Here is a 17,567-nt window from a genome sequence, read left to right on the forward strand (position 1 = left end):
ATTAACTCCACCTCCTGTTACCCAATGACAGTCCTGGAAGACAGGACAATACTTGTAGTCTGTGTATTAGGACATACAGGACAAGCGTCTGACTGCCCGATGCAAAGCCAATCTGTGACATCTGGAATCTTGTCTGATGGGTCTATACACTTACAAAAAAAGAGTATTTAAAAAAAAAAAAGTCTCTAAATCTTCATGATTACTTTCTCAGCCTTTCCACAGTACCTTCAGTCTTCAATCTTTCGTGGGAAAACTACAGAACTAATCATGGCAGACAAAACAGATTTTTTCTAACACTTATCATAAGTCATTGCCACAGCAATGTAGATTTGATGGTTTGCATTGACATTTTACTAGGATCCTAAAGTATAATCTCAAAGAAACTTCACTTCTGAAAATATTTTTTCTATATTTGACAGTTTTCAGGATGATTGATACTTGATGAATATAGTCTGTATCATCAGATGGAGCTGTTTTATGAACCCCCTTTTCTATGACGCAATGTGTCAATCAATAAAATATTCCATTTAACAGGTGTTCCTTTATCCTGATATTTTACAATATGATCCATACAAGTTTAAATATATGCCTTTTATTAAAAAACAAAACAAAAAAAACCTTGCCTATTTTTCCCAAAGCCGACCCTTACAAGAAGATCATAATTTATTGATTTCCCAAACTGTATTTCCTTTTCATCTTAGACAATGTAAAATGAATAATTAACAAACTGTAACTAAATAAAAATGATATTTGCTTTCATCCCTCTTTAGTTTATATTTAATCCAGATCTCTCCCATTGGGAAATATAGCAGAGAGATTATTATTTATTTATATTATAACACATTTAATTAACAAAAACTGCATTAATAGATCATTTTTGATGTAACAAATATAATAAAAATAGAATATTGATGCAAAGGATGACCTTATATTTGTACCACTGAATATAAAAGTAATATGTGCACCAGTGATACAGCAATTATTAAAAACAGGTTTATTTAATTAAAACCATCTAGTTAGTCTATAATTCCTGCTTGTTGGAAGTGATTTTGTCTGTATGGGAATGTATTCTATTCAATAGAACAATTAAAAGATTATGGCAGTTCAAAGACTTGCGTCTTCCCCTTGTTTCTACCCTGATGACTCCAAACTTAATTAATTGAGGTTCTGAGCTAAGTGCGAGGATTAGATCTGCAGGGACAGAAAATAAAGTGGAGATGGGAATAGTTACACTCTACCGCCCCAACCTGTAGAAGAAGGTATTGCACTTATTACACGTTATCCCACACTCAACTGTGGGTTTATTTTTTTTATTGCAATTCTAGAACAACGTTGTATTCCTAACTCTATAGAATCCTTTTAAATATTACAAGCGGGTTCCGGTATGTAAATTCATGTAACAAACTGCTATTGTTGTAAGTATATTATCTTCGACACTAACATATCACCAACTTATTCTGCAGTGCTTTAAGATATTATTAAGGTGCAATTTAACAACAAACAAGACAAACGTTTACAAATTTTGACAGGATAGAGTATAGTATAACGAGTCTAGAAAAGGACATACTGAGGGAGATTGGGAAAGAGAAGCATTGTAAATCCAGCCACACAGCTAATTCTATACCCTCAATGATCCATTTATAAGCCAACTGTTAATGCAATGCTAATTTCATACCTGTATAAAATGGAATATTAATGGAGATTATATAAAATGATGTTGAGAGACATATAATTTCTGCATATTTCTGAGGTATTGGCATGTACATTGACCTTTATACAGATAGCGGTGGCGGTTTTGTGAAGCTTAGCTGTGTTATTTTCAGCCCCGAGGATAGTATTATTTTATGTGTTCTAGTTTGATCTGTTTTGGAGATTAATGGAAATGCAAACGATTCTCCACACCTCTGTAAGCCAACGAACAGTATAACGCCATTATAATGTACTATCGCAACAACCCAGTAGCTGATGCAAATCTTGGATATCTCAGCCAGAGACCAGGGGGTTATCTGTGTCTACAAATAGAACTTTGATATTTTAAATTATTTAAATGCAAATTACCGGTTGAATATAGAAGTGGTGTTTAACACATTATACCGTGTACCCCATACTGTTTGCTTGTGATGCTATCATGTGAAGTTAAACTATGAATTGATTATTTCCAGAGCTTTGTGCATCAGTGCTAAGAAATAGAGGACTGTGTGACAAAACCAGCATAGCTCTCCTCTCTTACATTGGGATCTAGGTACCTTGCATTAAATATAGCAGTGGTTTTCATCACGTAACTGGACATTCTGTAGAAATGACATGGAGAATTGTACATTTTAGTTCACATTAGACGATATGGGAAAAAAGCTGAGTTAGTAAGAAAAGTTAGAGAATTAGCCTGCAAGAAAACGTAATTCGTTGTCCATTTGCCAATACTTCTTAGTTTAGTCAATAACCCGGAAAGTCGAGCTTTGCACTGTGGACGACTTGTAGGATATAATTCAGAATTCACACAATTCTTACTAACCTACTATGGGTTAATAGAGGTATCCAGAGATTGAAGGACATTTATAATGGAAAAGTGAAAATCGTAATGAGTGTGTTGTTATGTACAGGGGAATGTAACTACGGAGGAAGAGTTACAGATGATAAAGACAGGCGGCTCCTACTGTCCCTGCTTTCAATATTCTACAGCAAGGATATTCAACGAGAGAAATACTGCCTTTCTTCTGGGGACATCTATTTTGTGCCATCATCTGGCACCTACCAGGTAAGAAATTTATTATATTTGAAAACCAGCATTTTCTTGTGTGGATAATTAATTTAATGGACACTGAATGGGGAAAACGTTAGCCATTCTATCATAAAACCTAGAAAAATAGATTATATACCTGGAAACCTGATATTCATTATTTTATTTGCACATGAGTCATTGGAAAGAATGGGCTGGTCCATGATCAGTTCTCTACTGAGTTAATGGCAGACCCAGCTCTGGCACATGAAGTGGATTTTAAATGTGAAAATATAATTAGAAATACCCACCCACGTGTAATTGTAATATTTACAAGCAGATGTGTCATAGTAAACAGTGAGGGGAAAATGTCATAAAACTTTTTTTTCTTTAAACATGAGATCTATTTTTTTTTTTTTATTATTTTACAAGCTGTCATGTGTGTCTTTTTAAGCTTTGTTAAAACATAGTTTGAATGTGTTTCTTCCTTCTGGGGGCTGTATTTAGTAATGCACCTCACCCTGCAACTATTTATTTAAAACTTGAATTTACATAATAATTTAAGCTTGAATTAAAGGGACAAGCTAAGCACCAAAACCACTACAGCTTCATGTATTGATTTTGGTGCATAGATCCTGTCCACACACTGTGACAGTTTTGAGAAACGGCAGTGTCTATATTTCTCAGTCAGTTAATCAATCCGATAGCTACTACAGTCACTTCCTAGAAAAGACTTTAAACAATTTCAAATCAAGTCCCTACCTCCACTTCTGTGTTTATTTTGGTTCTTTAGTAGATACAAAGTAGACTAGCAGTCACTACAGTTTTCCAGAGGGTGTCCCCTGGCGCCATCCAATAACCAGCCACAGATCTAAATAAAAAACAAACTGTCTAGCACTTCTCAGTACTTGTAAATTCTCTTTGATGTGTAGACACAGCAGCAACATCAGCTGTTGATAAAGTGGATAACAAGTGAAATATGTCCAGCATTTATAGGCCTTCCCCTTTTAAATTACATTTTTATTTTTGTTCAGTGTAATTTATGGCAAATTACGAATTTACTGATAATATGTGAACGTTTTTTTAAAACAAATTTTTCATGTTGCAAATTATGATAAAAGAACCTTTCAAGTACAGAGCTTTTGATATCCGTTTTTTATTTTAAACCCTTTGCATATAATTAATGCATGTCTTATAAATGTATTACAATAGGGATAAAGGTTACACATTTGTCTGCATTCTGTAGTTTGATTGTTGTTTGTCCTGTTTAAACATTTTATAGTATCTTGGTAGTTAGAGATTGACTATTTGTTGGTTTGATTCTTCTTCCTTGAATTATACCAGTGTACTTTTACTTTTATGTTGATTATTGGAGTTTACCACCAAATAATGTTTTTTTTCTTAATCGTTAAATAATATCTCTTTTTTATTTCTCAGTCTTTTGTTGATTATATTAGAAGTTTGCCGCATATAACTCATCCAGAAGTGTTCGGACTTCATGAGAATGCAGACATTACCAAAGATAACCAAGAAACCAATCAGCTTTTCAATGGAATTCTTTTAACGTTACCCCGACAAACTGCTGGAGGTGGTAAATCCTCCCAGGTAATGTGTACATTGTAAATCTTTATTTATACATAGTTTAAATTATTACATTTTGGCTACATCACTGATAGGTAGGAGTGGATGACACCTTGAGCCATCAAGACTCTGTCTGGGAGCCCACAATCTGTCTCAGGACAGATCAATCCTTTATGAATTTACCATTTAGTGTGAGCACTGATGTGTATTTAGGTATGTACAGGATCACCATTAAAGGAGCACTATAGAGTCAGGAACACAAACATGTATTCCTGACCCTATAGGGTTAAAACCACCATCTAGCCACCCTGGTCCCCCATGCCTCCCTAAATATTGTAAAATCTTACTTGTATAGAAGTCTGGAGCTGCATGCTGTGTCACTGTTTCCTTTAGACCTGCCCACTGCCTGCTGACATCAGCAGAAGTGGTAAGTATGATCCAATCGCAATGCTTCCCCATAGGATTGGCTGAGACTGACAAAGAGGCAGATCAGGGGCAGAGCCAGCATGATTCAAACACAGCCCTGGCCAATCAGCATCTCCTCATAGAGATGAATTGAATCAATGAATCTCTTTGAGGAAAGTTCAGTGTCTGCATGCAGAGGGAGGAGACACTGAATGTTTGGATGCATTTTAGGCAGCCATGACCCAGGAAGGATCTCGAACAGCTATCTGAGGAGTGGCCAGTGAAGTTATCACTAGGCTGTAATGTAAACACTGCATTTTCTCTGAAAAGACAGTATTTACAGCAAAAACCCTGAAGGTAATTATTCTACTCACCAGAACAAATTCAATAAGCTGTAGTTGTTCTGGTGACTATAGTGTCCCTTTAAAGTACAGCCAGTACTCTGGAGCTGGTCCCCATTCATGACTCAGGCTGTGACCTTAATATCTGATTGCAGTCCAGGTATATTATACATGCTTTCTGTTAACTCTGCTGGATCATTTATCTTTTTATGGTGAAACTACTTTTAATTAATAGGATACTCTAAGTAACAAAACAAATTTAGCTTACTGAGGTAGTTTTGGTTTATAGATCATGCTCCTGCTGTCTCACTTCTCAATTCTCAGTCGTTTATGAGTTAAATCACTTTGTTTGTGCAGCCTTAGACACACCTTCTCTGCCTGTTAAACAGCCTCCTTACACACTTCCTAAAAGAAAAAAGTCTAAATTGCATAACTTCCTTTATTGCACAGTGTGTTTACTTTAGAATTTTTTTTATCTCCTACTCTGTTAATTGACTGCTAGAGCCGGAAGCGGCTTCTTGTGTCATAAGAGTTCAATTTACAGAGCAGGAAGTAAGACATTTTAAAGTAAGCAAACTCTGTTAGATCTGATTGAAAATTAATGCAGTAAATGCCAACAGTATTAGGACACCCACAGATAGAATGTCATGCAAAACCTGGAAAATAACATGTATACATTTTTTACACTTTTTTAGATTGCATTCATATACAATTGTCTCATACATAAATATATGATATGCAATAATTAAAGCCCTATTTCTCTGGAACAAAATGATATAAAATAATTATTGGTGCATTTAATATGAAAGAGGTAGATTATGGTTGAACAACATATAGCTCAAATTCTAGTTTTTGTTTTGATTCAGAAATTGGACAATTGCCTCCGTCCTTAAGGGGTTATTTACAAAAATAAGATAAGCTTGAACAGCAGATAGGAACAACCATATAAATGAATATCCCACGTAGTTTATTTACCTCTTGGGATTAATGTTTGAATCGTTGGAGGCACTTTACATGTGCATGTAATGTATGGTCACACTTTTTCTGTATTTTGGATTTTAAATTTGAATTTATTTGGTTGTTCCTATCTGCTGTTGGTGCTCCTTTTAAATAACATTTGAGACTAACCTAACCCTCTGGAAGTCCAATCTTTGAGTACTTGGATATTTTATATGGTTTGGACAGAACCACTAAAAGATACATTCGTAGACGTGCTGTATATGTGATAACCATACATGCAGGTGGTTTATTTGCTTTATAAAGAATTTATAAAAAGGCCAATTTTTATTGAATCTGCACTGCTTGTAAAATAAAAGACAACACACTATATACACATAAAGCAGGAGATGTCAGGCGATGATGAACACAGTGAGGGGAGAGAGACAGACGTATGTTGGTGGTTCACTGTACTTAACTATAATAAGAAATTGATTATTACTGTGTAAGCCCTCTGCAGGGGTAATGTTATTCACAGTTATTATAATCCCTGTCCACCTAGGAAATTGTTGAGGACTTGGCCAGAGACATACTGAACAAACTACCCAAAGATTTTGACTTGGAGAAGGTGATGGAGAAATACCCAGTTGTGTATGAGGAATCCATGAACACGGTGCTGAGGCAAGAGTTAATTCGATATAACAGGTATGACCGCTTTAAACCAGCCAGTGTATTTCACATCTGACACATGGTTTTCTTCCCTGTCAGTTGAGATGGTTGAGAAGATTATTTCTGATTATTACTATTTATAAAGGATCAATACATTATATTGATAATATATTGAACCTTAACAGTGGATCAATGCATACAATAATCTCTTAATAGCAAAATGTATGTGGACATCTGACCATCACACCTTGTTGGACATCCCATTCTAGAAGCAAGACTCCATTAATATGGAGTTGCCCCCCTCCCTGCTCCCTACACATCTGGAAAGGCTTCCACAAGATTTTGAATAATGTCTGAGGAGATTTGTGACCTTCAGCCAAAAGAGCATTTCGTGGCTGGGTTATTGTTCCTAGACGCTTCCACTTCACAACGTATACCCTTAATTGAAGCGAATTAGGGATAACAACACACGAAAAGGACTTGGGAATTGTTATAGACAACAAACTATGCAACAATGTGCAATGTCAATCAGCAGTGGCCAAGGCCAGTAGGGTATTGTCATGCATGAAAAAGGGCATTCATTCTCGGGACGAGAATATAATTTCGCCTCTTTATAAATCACTGGTAAGACCACACATTGAATATGCTGTGCAATTTTGGGCACCTGTTCTAAAGAAGGATATTATGGCACTAGAAAAAGTGCAGAGGCGGGCTACAAAATTAATAAAAGGAATGGAACATATCAGCTATGAAGAAAGGTTAACAAATTTAAACCTTTTTAGTTTAGAAAAACGTCGCCTGAGAGGGGATATGATAACATTATACAAATATATTCGAGGCCAATACAAACCATTGTGTGGAAATCTATTCACAAACCGGACTTTACATAGGACACAAGGTCATGCGTTCAGACTAGAAGAAAGAAGATTTCGTCTAAGGCAAAGGAAAGGTTTTTTTTACTGTAAGAACAATCAGGATGTGGAATTCTCTGCCTGAAGAAGTGGTTTTATCAGAGTTCATTCAGATTTTCAAACCGCTACTAGATGCATACTTGCAAAAACAGAATATTCAAGGATATCATTTTTCAATGTAGGGTAATAGCTGCTTGATCCAAGGATAAATCTGTCTGCCATTCTGGGGTCAAGAAGGATTTTTTTTCCTAGCTTGTTGCAAAATTGGAAGTGCTTCAAACTGGGTTTTTTGCCTTCTTTTGGATCAACAGCAAAAAACAAATGCGAGGAAGGCTCATCTTGATGGACGCAAGTCTCTTTTCAGCTATGTAACTATGTAACTATGTATGTAACAATACTAATATTTACAGTTGACCGTGGCATGCTATGACATTGTCACATTTAAAGCCACTGAGCTCTTTAGCATGATCCATTGTAGTTCTAATGTTTGTCTATGGAGGTTTAGTAGCTATGTGCTGGATTTTATGCACCTGTTAATAATGGGTGAGGCCAAAACAGCTAAACTCAATATTTAGTAGGGGGTGCACATATAAGTTTGGCCGTATAGTGTATGTTTCATTCCATTTCAACTTAACAAAATTAAATTTAAAGTAAAGGAAAAAGTTATTGTGATCAATTTAAATATGTGTCAAAGAGACAGGCTTCAAGCTTAAACCATACTTATATTAAACTTTTTAAAACCATACATTTTATATATAAAAAAGGAAAAGAAGAAAGAAGAAAAAAAATAAAGAACGAAGAAATGTGCTCCATATTATATCTTTTTTTTTTCCCCTTTCTTTTTCGTCATGAGCTTTGGTAACATTCTGCTTTTAATTGTATAAACATTGCCCCTTGGGGAAATAATCTATAATAGTGGTAGTGATCCTTGGCATTAAATAGTGAGTTACATTGAGGATTTGTCTATTTCAGTGTAAACCCTGAGATGATATGGAGTTAAATTGTCTGAATTTGTTGCGGTGAAGATAGCATACATTCATTTTACATAACCCATATCTGTTCCTTGCCCACAGGCTCACAGGAGTGGTGCGGAGCAGTCTGATAAACTTGCGAAAAGCAATCAAAGGCCAAGTATTAATGTCATCAGAACTGGAAAATGTGTTCAACAGCATGTTGATAGGGAAAGTGCCATCTATGTGGGCTGCGAAATCATATCCATCCCTAAAACCTCTGGGGAGCTATGTGTCGGACTTGCTCACACGACTGCAGGTCTTTGAGGTATGTCCTTAAATTGTTGCAGATTTTGACTATTGTATGTTTTTCTAGGATGAAACCTCCAAGTCAGACATAAGCAAAAGTGTACAAGTTAATTTCGAAATGAAATTGATATAGATAGATGTATGACCATATGTGCAGAGTGTCCATAACTGCTTAGATCAACGTGAGTGACGTATATGTCATAACAAAGCTGGTTCCCTTTGTGCATAAATAATAGCCTCCAGGCAGAAATGAGTGACAGTTCAATTAGTGGGAAAAGTCTTCCAGGCTCCGTATTTCACAGTAAAATTTTGAATAAGAAATTACATTTTCCTATTAATACCTAAGCAGTGTGTATCCATGTAATAAAGATTTTTTTTTTAATGAAATGTGGTTAATAAAAGCACACATACACAAAAAAATAACAACCCCAAAACACACGAATGGTTAATCTGTCAATGTCACTGCACAGTTCTCTAATTTTGAGTTTATTGTGTCCCATTAGACCCTGCAGCTTCCATTCTGTCACCTGTGCCAGAGCATATCACACATTAAAATAAGGCTATTGTTGCTCTTCTGAAAATAATGTTCCATTGATATTATTTGGAAAAAAAATATTTATTGAGTAATACATATAACGTAAGAGGCATTTATTCTATTTCTATGCTACTAAGGTTTCCTAAAAAATAAAGTCATTGGGATGTGGTAGTTTAAAGGCCAAGTATATGGTGCAATTGTGGGCTAAAACTCGGAGAGTGGAACAGCAGGGCTATTATATTGGTTACCATGGTGATTGCTCCACATTTAGAACCTCAATATTACTCTTTATAAACCCCACCAATATCACAAATAAACATCTTGCTACCTCAGGTTCTCTATATACAAACACAAGCTTCTCTGGGACCAACGCTGTAGGATCTATTAACATGAAACATTCATAGAATATATGCTCACGTTAGGAGCTCCAAGACCTGCTCAACCTGTGATATCTTCTTTATAAATATATTTTTTAGATATAGATATATTCTTTATAAATGTGCCCGATTTGATGGGAAAGTGTAAGCATTGCCTGCCCTCTTGTGGTGCCAGGATGTATTGTAGTGTATGCACAGATTAATGGTCCTTTCAGACTTCAAAGATCAACTTAACCTATTTGTAATTTTGTTGGTCACAAATTCTAGATGGCAGTAATAACAAAAAAATGGATATTCACATCCAACCATAAACTATTGGAACCTCAATTCCATCATAGTCAGCCATTTACACATCTTTACCACTGTTGATTAAAAAGGCAAAAATAAAACAAACAAAAAAAGCACAGTATTTTCAAAAATTGCCTCAAAAGGTAGCAATCCGATGTATCCCTGGATAGTCTTTACCTTTTCCTTCTTCCACTAAACGACGAAGGCCCATGTGCATGGGCAATACTTAGATACACAGATTTTCCAATTTCCCTGATTAAATGTCCACAAACTGTTTGGGAGGTAAGATAGTGGTGAACATGATTTGTATGTTTGTTTTACAGGACTGGATAAAGAATGGCCCACCAAAAGTGTTCTGGGTTTCTGGATTTTATTTCACTCAGTCATTCCTAACGGGCGTCTCGCAGAATTATGCCAGAAAATATACAATCCCAATCGATTATATTGGATTTCAGTTTGAAGTAAGGATCGTGCTCTATTGCTTTTTTCTATTTTTAGTAACACACAATCTTAATAACATTGCAGTTTGGTTGCCATAAAAAAAAAACTATGTGGTGCAGGAAAAAATTGGTTTTCATAGTGATTGCTCCATATTACATAAATATATTTTACTGTTACAAATGCCGTTACATTTTATCCTGTGGTATTATGTCATGAATTATTCATACATTGTCTTCCGAAATGATTGATTTTTTTCTCTTTGACCACCTTGTCCTCCATAGCTACAGTAATGTTCTACAGTTCTAGCTATGTTCTATAACTATAGTATATTTCTAATGTTCTAGCAGTGTTCTTTCACTATATCTCTGTTCTATAATTCTAGAGTTGTTCTGTAGTTATGGTAGTGTCCTATAGTTATAGCTGTGTCCTATAATTATAGCTGTGTCCTATTCTAGTGTTGTTCTATAGTTATTAGGCATGTGCATGGGGAAAATTTTCGGTTCGGTTCGGCTCGGCATTCCGAAATTCGGAATTTTCGCACTTCGGCACTTTAACACTTCGGACCTTCGGCAACTTCGGAACTTCGGCATTTCGGAATTTCCGGACTTCGGCACTTCTATTGCAGCCACATAGTAGATAACTCCCTAATTCCCACGGTATTAGGGAGTTATCTACCAAAAGTCTGAAAGACCTAAATTGGTCTTTCAGACAAATTTACTAATACTAAGTAAAAATGACTTTGTATTAGTAAATTTTGCCCCTACTCGCTATACCGCGAGTAGGGGCATGTCTAGTAAACAGTGAGCAGCCTGTGGCTGCTCACTGTTTTAAAATAAAAATTAAAAAAATAGGCCCCCAGCGGGGACCCTAAAGTAAAACGATGGGGGGTTACCAATTGTCCTCCCCCCGGCCCGCACCCCTGAGCGGTGGGTGGGGGCCCTAACTACTAATAAGGGGGGGGACCTGATGTCCTCCCCCTGGCCCCCACCCCTGAGCGGTGGGTGGGCGCCCTAAATACTAATAAGGGGGGGACCTAATGTCCTCCCCCCTGGCCCCCACCCCTGAGCGGTGGGTGGGGGCCCTAAATAGTAATAGGGGGTGACCTAATGTCCTCCCCCCTGGCCGCCACACCTGAGCGGCAGGTGGGGGCCCTAAATCCTAAAAAGGGGAGGGAACTAAGTCCTCCCCCCTGTCCCCCACCCCTGAGCAGCGGGTGGGGGCCCTAAATACTAATAAAGGGGGGGGACCTATTGTCCTCCCCCCGGCCCCCACCCTGAGCAGTGGGTGGGGGACCGAAAAAAAAAATGCCCCCCAAACCCCTAGTCACCCCCTCCCCCCCCAAAAAAATTATCCCCCTACCTACCCCCCTCACCCTAAAAATAATGAGGGGGGGACATTTAACTAAGAACCTGTAAAAAATAAATAACTTACAATTCAATGTTTTCTTTCTTCTAAAATCTTATTTTTTCAGCCCCAAAAAAGGCCAAATAAAAAACCATAATAACCGACGCAATAAAAAAAAAAAAAAAAAAAACGAGCGCCCCCAAAAATAATCCTTCTTCACCCATGGAGGGCTCCGCGCAGACTGAGCTCTGCAGGGCGGGGCAAGGCTTATAAAGCCTTGCCCCGCCCTGCAATTAGGCTCAGAGCACTATGATTGGTGGGTTTAAGCCATCCAATCAGAGTGCTCTGACAGGTAAATGAAGAGACTGACAGGTAAGTCTCTACATTTACCTGTCACAGCACTCTGATTGGTTGGTTTGAAATCGTGTGAAAGTTCTTTGGAATTTTCCCACGCTGTGTAATTTGACTCATAACTCTCTGATTGGTGGATTAAGTAACCAATCAGAGAGTTATGAGTCAAATTACACAGCGTGGGAAAATTTCAAAGAACTTTCCCAAGCTGTGTAAAATGACACAGAGCACTCTGATTGGTGGATTTCAAACCAACCAATCAGAGTGCTGTGACAGATAAATGTAGAGACTTACCTGTCAGTCTCTTCATTTACCTGTCAGAGCACTCTGATTGGATGGCTTAAACCCACCAATCAGAGTGCTCTGAGCCTAATTGCAGGGCAGGGCAAGGCTTTATAAGCCTCCTTCACCCTGCAGAGCTCAGTCTGCGCGGAGCCCACCATGGGTGAAGGATTATTTTTTTTGGCACTCTTTTTTTTTTTTTTTTATTGCGTCGGTTATTATGGTTTTTTATTTGGCCTTTTTTGGGGCTGACAAAAGAAGATTTTAGAAAAAAAGAAAACATCGAATGGTAAGTTTTTTTTTTTTGTTTTTTTTTACAGGTTCTTAGTTAAAGGTCCCCCCCACATTATTTTCAGGGTGAGGGGGGTAGGTAGGGGGATATTTTTTTGGGGGGGGTAGGGGATGACTAGGGGTTTGGGGACCCCTACTCACCTGGGGGGATGGGAAATTATTTTAGGGCCCCCACCCACCGCTCAGGGGTGGGGGCCTTGTGCGAGGACAATAGGTCCCCCCTATTGGTATTCAGGGCCCCACCCGCCGCTCAGGGGTGGGGGCCAGGGAGGAGGACATAAGGTCCCCCCCCTATTACTATTTAGGGCCCCCACCCACCGCTCAGGGGTCGGGGCCAGGGGGGAGGACGTTAGGTCCCCCTCCTTATTAGTATTTAGGGCTCCCACCCGTTGCTCAGGGGTGGGGGCTCGGGAAGGGGGACCTTTTTTTTTTTTTTTTTTAACAGTGAGCAGCCAGAGGCTGCTCACTGTTTAATAGACATGCCCCTACTCGCGGTATAGCATTTTATATGAATGGATGTTACTTGATTGTTGTACGTGTTGCAAATGCTTACAGATGAATCCTGGCTATGTTTGTATACTTTTTATTTAAAATAGTATACACTGTAACATTTTTCTTCTTTCACTGGGTAAGTATATTAGTACTTAGGCAATACTGTGCTTCGGAACTTCGGCACTTCGACACTTTGGAAATCCGGGAACTTCGGCACTTCGAAAATTCGGTAATTTCGGAACTTAGGGACCTCGGCAATTCGGCACTTCAGCAATTCGGACATTCGGAATTACCCGAATGTCCGAATTGCCCGAAATTCGTCCGAATTCATATTCGGACCGAAACGAATTGCACATGTCTAATAGTTATAGCAGTGTCCTATAGTTATAGCTGTGTCCTATCGTTCTAGAGTTGTTCTATAGTTAAAGTTTTGTCCTATAGTTCTAGAGTTGTTCTATAGTTATAGTAGTGTCCTATAGTTATAGATAATTTAGATATAATGCCTTATTCTGGCATTCTCAATTACCCCAGCACTATGGGAGTAAATTTTATGTTTTGGACAGGAGAAGCACAGACCTCAGAAAACAACCAGAGATATGCAGACGGTAGAGTTTCTTCTGTTCTGGGTCCTGGTCACAGCTGTATCCCATTCAGAATATCTGGTTACAGTTTGGACTTGTAGATCATTAAAGGACCACTCCAAGGCTGAAATTTACAAATTGTTTTATATTTATTTTATAGACAATACAATTAAATATGCAAAACCCATCAATCTAAAATAAGTATTGATAAGAGACCTATTTTGCCTTGTTTTTCCAAATTCCCTCAAATTACATCATCACCTTCAAGCTTTTCTCACTTAAGAAAGTGGTTTGGCCAATCAAGAGCTTCTCAATCTTATCTATGGAGTCAGAACTGTTGGACATGTTTAACTCAGCACTGCAAGGCTTAAAGTGTAGACTAGAGGGGCTGATTAAATTACATATGAAAACTCTCTGTTCTCAGAACTGGGGTTTCTGGGACTTGTAGTTCAGTTACTTCTATGTCTGAAAGCTGCTAGCTAAACCACAATTCCCAGAAGCATGCGGTGCTCCCTGTTGACACATACAGTATGATTGGACACTCTAGCTTATTGGGGAGGGAGAGAGTGGGAGTTGTACACCGGTACAGGAGTGAGAATGAAAGATGCAATTTAGAATAGAGGAGGTGGGACGAGATGCAAAATGCTGCAAAATCTTATTTTCCCCCTGCATAAACTGTACACAATTTGGCATGCAAAAAGCCAATTACCTATGCTGAAAGCTATTAAATGTGCCTTTAACCCCTTAAGGACCAAACTTCTGGAATAAAAGGGAATCATGACATGTCAAGGGGTTAAAGCAGGAGTGGGCAAACAGTAGATCTTCAATGGCAACGTTTACGCTCTGCCATTCTAAAAGCTGGCAAAGCATCATGGCAACATCTGGGGATCTACGGTTTGCCCACCCCTGCTTTAAAATGTATCTATTTGGGTCTTAACTATGATTTGCAATTCCTTAAACAAGCCATTTGAAACCCAGTATGTGTCAGAACTCCTGCATTGTGTATCTTCTGCTTACAGGTGACAGTGCATGAAAACAATATTGACGAGGCTCCGGAAGATGGAGCTTATATTAAAGGCCTCTTTTTGGAAGGAGCACGGTGGGACAGACAAACAATGAAAATCGGAGAATCTCTTCCCAAAATACTGTATGATACTCTGCCTATTATTTGGCTGAAACCAGGTGAAAGTTCAAAGTTTGTCCATGAAAATAGCTACCTATGCCCGGTGTATAAAACCAGCGCGAGACGGGGGACATTGTCAACAACAGGACACTCTACCAACTATGTCCTCCCCGTGGAACTTCCTTCAGACAAGCCTGAGAAACACTGGATAAACCGGGGAGTTGCTGCACTGTGCCAACTTGATGATTAAATTTATGCTTTGGTAAACAAGCACGGCGCCTCCAAATGTTGACTTGCTTTATCGGTTAATTACTATGCATATATTATTTTAAATGCTCAAGACCAAACAGGGCAATCTTGTTTTCAACATGTGCCTTAATTTCTATATATTTAGTTCTAACCAGAGCAATTAATGGATGAGATCACTTTCAAAGCAACAGATTGTTGAATGTGTACACCATTGTAGCAGTTACAGTAACTGAATAGGAGTATAAATTGGGTATAGTTAGTCGTTTTCTCCTATTGTAAAAAACGCAGGTAAAGTTTTCCTTTAATCTAAAGGGATAATTTGTGTCTCTTCACTAAATTACCGACTCGTTAGAAACATGCAGATTATTCACAGGAATCTGCACTTTTTTCTTGCAGATGGCAACTTATAAAATACAGTTTGTTAACCGTTTTAACCAATTTACTACCAGTTATGTTTATTTGTTTTTTAGTTTTCAGAATCTTTCTGTATTACAAAACAAAGGTTATGCTATTATATTTCAAACATTTGACAGCTTTCAATATATCGGAAATGAATGAACAAAAAAATAAAAAAAATAACAGTTCTGTAAATGTACATTGTCATGGACCAATACTCAAAGCTTGCCTCTGACTCCATTCTGGGGGTGAAAAGGATTAAAAATCGCAAATTGTTTTTTTTTTTTACTCTAGAATCAAAAGTTGCCACCACCAAGGTTATTTATAAATAGAGTGCATTAGGTTGCTCCAAGCAAGTAAAAAAAAAAAAGGAAAATGGTAACTCACTCAAATTAGCTTTAACTCCCAAAAAGCACACTGTTCATTTGTTGTTATAGCTTTTATACACTCTGTGTTAATCTTGAGTTTTGACGCCGGCCCCAAAGGAGATACATGGTCGACGGTAGGCATAACTGTAGAAAACTAGCTTGATTACACTTCCCTCTCGCCAATTTAAGCACCAATCTATGTAAAAGAGTTTAGAAAAATGTTTTTTGTTTTTTTTGGGATATGATTCTTAGCAGAAAATTGTCTTTGAATAATTGTCAATAAGAATATCAAAAGATAAAAGAGACCTGTGTTGTAAGAGAGCACTAACAGGCACGTGGTCACAAAGTCTGGGGAAAAGTACACATTAATGTTCTTTGGGTGCAAAGTTTTATATCTGGTCAGAGCTGGATGCCTGGCCTCAAAGGAAGAATCTAATTTGCTAATCCGATCCTATGATTTGACACATATTACTTTTAAAGGCTAATTAACCTGATATCAGTCATACCACAACACACACAATATTTGTACAGCGAAACAATGAATCATGCATGCTGGGCATGATATACATCATTTTAATCTTTGCGGTATCCTTGAGTAGCACACTATTCATGTATAAATAAAACAGCGGTATTGTATTATGTTCACTGTATATCTAATGATTCCTAGGTTCTTTAAACAATAACTTGATCACACTGAAATAATAAAGACTTGTGAGTGTGGACGTTAAAGGAACCACTCCTTGCACCATAACATGAACACAACATAATTAAATTGTTTTGGTTCCAGGATGTCCCTGGTGCATCCTTACCATTAGGGGTAAAGCCTGAAGTCTGTGCTCCAAAGCCAGTTTGCTCTGCTCTCCTGTGTTTCTACTTTCTGAAATTCATCAGAACAGAAGGCTTGGGCAACATCAGGCAGTGGCACCACTCATCGGCTTAGAGCGGTCAGCTTATAGTAGCTCCCCATTCATAAAACCAGACTGAAAAAGATACTGCAGCATCATGAAGTGTCATCAGCCAGCCTGGAACTTGAGTTCTGGGGTGGCTAATGTCAATTCTGTGCAAATTGTTTTGCACAGTGCCCCATTCATTGGCTGAGAGTGGTCAGCTGATGCTCTCAGCTATTGAATGGCAACTGCATCAACATCTCTGCAGAAGCCGGAAACTTGTCACCCATGAGGAGAGATGACGAGAAGCCCAGAGGGTGTCCAGGTGAGGGTTAAAACCTTTACTAAACAGTTTAACAAATCAAGAATTGTTTGTCAAGCTAGTTGCATGTACATAATTTAAAAGGACACTATAGTCACCAGACCCACTACAGCTTAATACACTGGTTCTGGTGTCTATTGCCAGTCCCTGCAGGATTTCCATGTAAACACTGCCTATGCACAGAAAAGGCAGTGTTTACATTGCTTCCTTGGGACACCTGCAGTAGCAGTCACACAGACAGCCACAAGAAGTGCTTCCTATCTCCTTGCTGCACTGTGTGCAGCACCTACGTTTAGCGTCTTCATGCTCTACAAGGACCAGGTGTAACTATCTGATTGGATAAAGAGTAAAAGTTTGCCTTGTTAAAGAGCACAATATAACCTAGGAAATGCAATAAAAGTTTGGAGATGTTTACTGTGAGC

General features: G+C 38.1%; 1 protein-coding gene across 1 annotated transcript in view; it reads left to right on the forward strand.

Moving 5' to 3' along the window:
• Positions 1-15,711, forward strand: part of DNAH3 (dynein axonemal heavy chain 3) — a 355,798-nt gene extending 340,087 nt beyond the window's left edge. Inside the window, exons 57-62 of the mRNA XM_063430376.1 lie at positions 2,601-2,755; positions 4,154-4,321; positions 6,542-6,684; positions 8,633-8,837; positions 10,342-10,479; positions 14,820-15,711. Coding sequence (XP_063286446.1) covers positions 2,601-2,755; positions 4,154-4,321; positions 6,542-6,684; positions 8,633-8,837; positions 10,342-10,479; positions 14,820-15,173 — 1,163 coding nt within the window. The 3' untranslated portion in view covers positions 15,174-15,711. The remainder of the gene's footprint in view (positions 1-2,600; positions 2,756-4,153; positions 4,322-6,541; positions 6,685-8,632; positions 8,838-10,341; positions 10,480-14,819) is intronic.
• The last annotated feature ends 1,856 nt before the right edge of the window (positions 15,712-17,567 follow it).

This window comes from Pelobates fuscus, chromosome 8 (genome assembly GCF_036172605.1).
Source record: "Pelobates fuscus isolate aPelFus1 chromosome 8, aPelFus1.pri, whole genome shotgun sequence".
In the NCBI taxonomy this organism is placed as follows: domain Eukaryota; kingdom Metazoa; phylum Chordata; class Amphibia; order Anura; family Pelobatidae; genus Pelobates; species Pelobates fuscus.